The following is a 2,457-nucleotide window of genomic DNA, read 5'->3' as shown; positions in this document are numbered from 1 at the left end:
GGATCACTCTGTCTTCTCCTTTACACTCTGGGGAAGAAGAGAACATGCAGAGGAAGAGATGAATCAATAAAGATGATTAATTAATGGAGAACAATCAGTATGTTTCAATAGTTACCTAGCCAGAGAGTCAGAATCAGGATGTTAGTCAGCCAGTGTTTCATGTCTGCAATGAGAGTGGGGGATAGAGGAAGAGCATTGATACTCTGATGGATCTGGGTCTTCACATCATTGCTCCTTCCTCTTATTCATCTGTTCAGGAACTCTCAACATTTTGTGACTTTCCTGAACAGAGTGTGTCTCCCTCTGGTGGACGTTGTGGAGTATTGTGTTGTCTTTGCTCCAAAGGTTTTTGTACAGAGTTTTGGTCTTTCCTGTCACTGTGGGCTGCAGAGCACAGTAGTACACAGCAGAGTCAGACAGCTTAGCTGAGGAGATCTTCAGAGGAACTGACTTTAACTTGGAATTGTGTGTAGATGAAAATCTGTCCCTGAACTCGTCTGGTGTGTTCCCTTCATCCCCTTGAACGCGCATCAGAATGAATTTGGGGCTGTTGTTTTCATCCTGTTTGTACCAGAAGAGATAATCATTAGATGAACTGCTGTTATATTGACAGCCAAGTGTTACTGCCTCTCCTTCAGTAGCAGTCACATCTCCTGTTGGTTGCAGCACGTTGTCTTGTTGTGCTCTGCATTCTGTAAAACAGCAACAAACAGAATCAGTGTGCTGTTAAAGAATCATATCAATGTTGGATTGATATCAAAGAAACAGAGTTGTGTTCATACCAAGGCTCATAGCAGCCAGCAGCACTGAGATGAACAGAGGCGTCATATCTGCAGTGTGGAGTAACTCTGAGCTACAGCAAGTAGAAAGAAGGCTGAGATCTCTCGGTTTAGTCTTCATCAACACTAAGTTGGTGGATTAGAAGGAGGAACCTGATCACAGTGACAGGGCTCATTCACAGCCCTGGGTTATTCCCCCTGCTGACAACTTTACAATACACACGTGTTGGTCCTCTCTCCTTTCTCAGTGTAACATGTCTTGTAAATAGTCATCATTGAATTGTTCATGTGACTTGTTTCCTGGTTATTCCCCAACATATAAAATGTCTGTGAACCTGCTACCTGCTTGGTAGTTCTTATCAAAAATATTGAAAGTAAATAAGAGAAGAAAATTTTTATTTTCTGTCTCATGTGACAGAAATTTGTCTTTGACAGGGCAGGCTCAAATGACATAAGATATATATATAAGAACATAAATGATACAGTACATATAGAAACAGTAACACAATCATTGACTGTGCAGACGTACAAAATGCAAAAACAGAGCAAGAAGAAGTCTGAGTGGAGCTGTTGGACGCCGTCTATGTTTGGCTGTTCATTGTTCTCATGGCAGTGGGAATGAAGGATTCCTTACGTGTTTTCCGTGCAAAGAGACCTCTAGTGTCGACCTGATGGCAGTAACTGAAAGGATTGTTGGGGGGGGGGGGTCGTCAGTCCATCCCTTTCTTCTCATGAACTCAATATCTCAGCAATGTCTGACCAAACTCTCTTCATCTTTGGAATAAACATTCACTTGAACTAAAGGATGAACTGATTAGATTTTATTAGATTTTTGTGGGTTTTCGTTCCGTGAATTCATAACTACCCGTTTTTTCAAAGTTGTATTGGTTGAGTGTCTATTTGGGATGGAGATCAACATGTTGAACAATGAAAGGAGCTCATTGGAGCCTAATGGGCTAAAGGGTATGAAGAGGATTCATCCTTTGTTAAAGAAACCAAACCTGGACCCTTTCTTGCCAGAGAATTACAGGCCTAGTTCCAAACTGCCCTTCTTTCCAAAATTTAAAAAAAGTTGTAAAAGAAACTTTAAAATGCTTGAAATACACAGGGTTATTGATTAATTTTAATCAGGTTTCCGTAAGCTGTATTCCCCGGAAACGGCTCCCTTGAAGGTCTCAAATGATGTTTTGATCGCGGCAGATACCGGAGATTGTTAGGTGTTGGTTCTATTGGACCTTACGGCCACATTGAATACTGTGGACCACATATTCTCATTGAGAGGCCAAATAACTTGGACATTTCTGGGACTGCATTGGAGTGTTTTTTTTCTTATCTCAAGGATAGGATTTTCTAAGTCTCTGTAGGTGACTTTATGTCAGACATTGCTGCATTGCCTTGTGGGTCTCTCAGGGTTCAGTGCTGGGACCCATTTTTTTCTCTTGATACTTTCTTCCATTAGGACAGATCATCAATAGCTTCAGAAACATATCTTATCATCTCTATGCAGAGGACATCCAGCAGTAATTTTTATTTAAACCTGAAAGGCTTAATAAACTTACTTTGCTAAACTATGATTACAGTTTAAATGCAATTACATCCATTCATCCATCTTCGACCGCTTATCCGGTATCGGGTCGCGGGGGCAGCAGCTCCAGCAGGGGACCCCAAACTTCCCTTT

General features: G+C 41.3%; 1 gene segment (V, D, J or C); it reads right to left on the bottom strand.

Moving 5' to 3' along the window:
* Nucleotides 1-384: 384 nt before the first annotated feature.
* Nucleotides 385-880, bottom strand: LOC117953924 (the record flags this gene model as incomplete). The annotated part of the segment is given in 2 exon segments: nucleotides 385-692; nucleotides 783-880. Coding segments are annotated over 2 exon segments (354 nt in total), but the record flags the coding sequence as incomplete, so codon positions are not given.
* Between the last annotated feature and the right edge of the window lie 1,577 nt (nucleotides 881-2,457).

The sequence above is a fragment of the Etheostoma cragini genome, chromosome 12 (genome assembly GCF_013103735.1).
Source record: "Etheostoma cragini isolate CJK2018 chromosome 12, CSU_Ecrag_1.0, whole genome shotgun sequence".
NCBI classification, from domain to species: Eukaryota; Metazoa; Chordata; class Actinopteri; order Perciformes; family Percidae; genus Etheostoma; species Etheostoma cragini.
The sequence above is the reverse complement of the archived record's forward strand: the minus strand, read 5'-3'. Positions and strand labels throughout refer to the sequence as shown.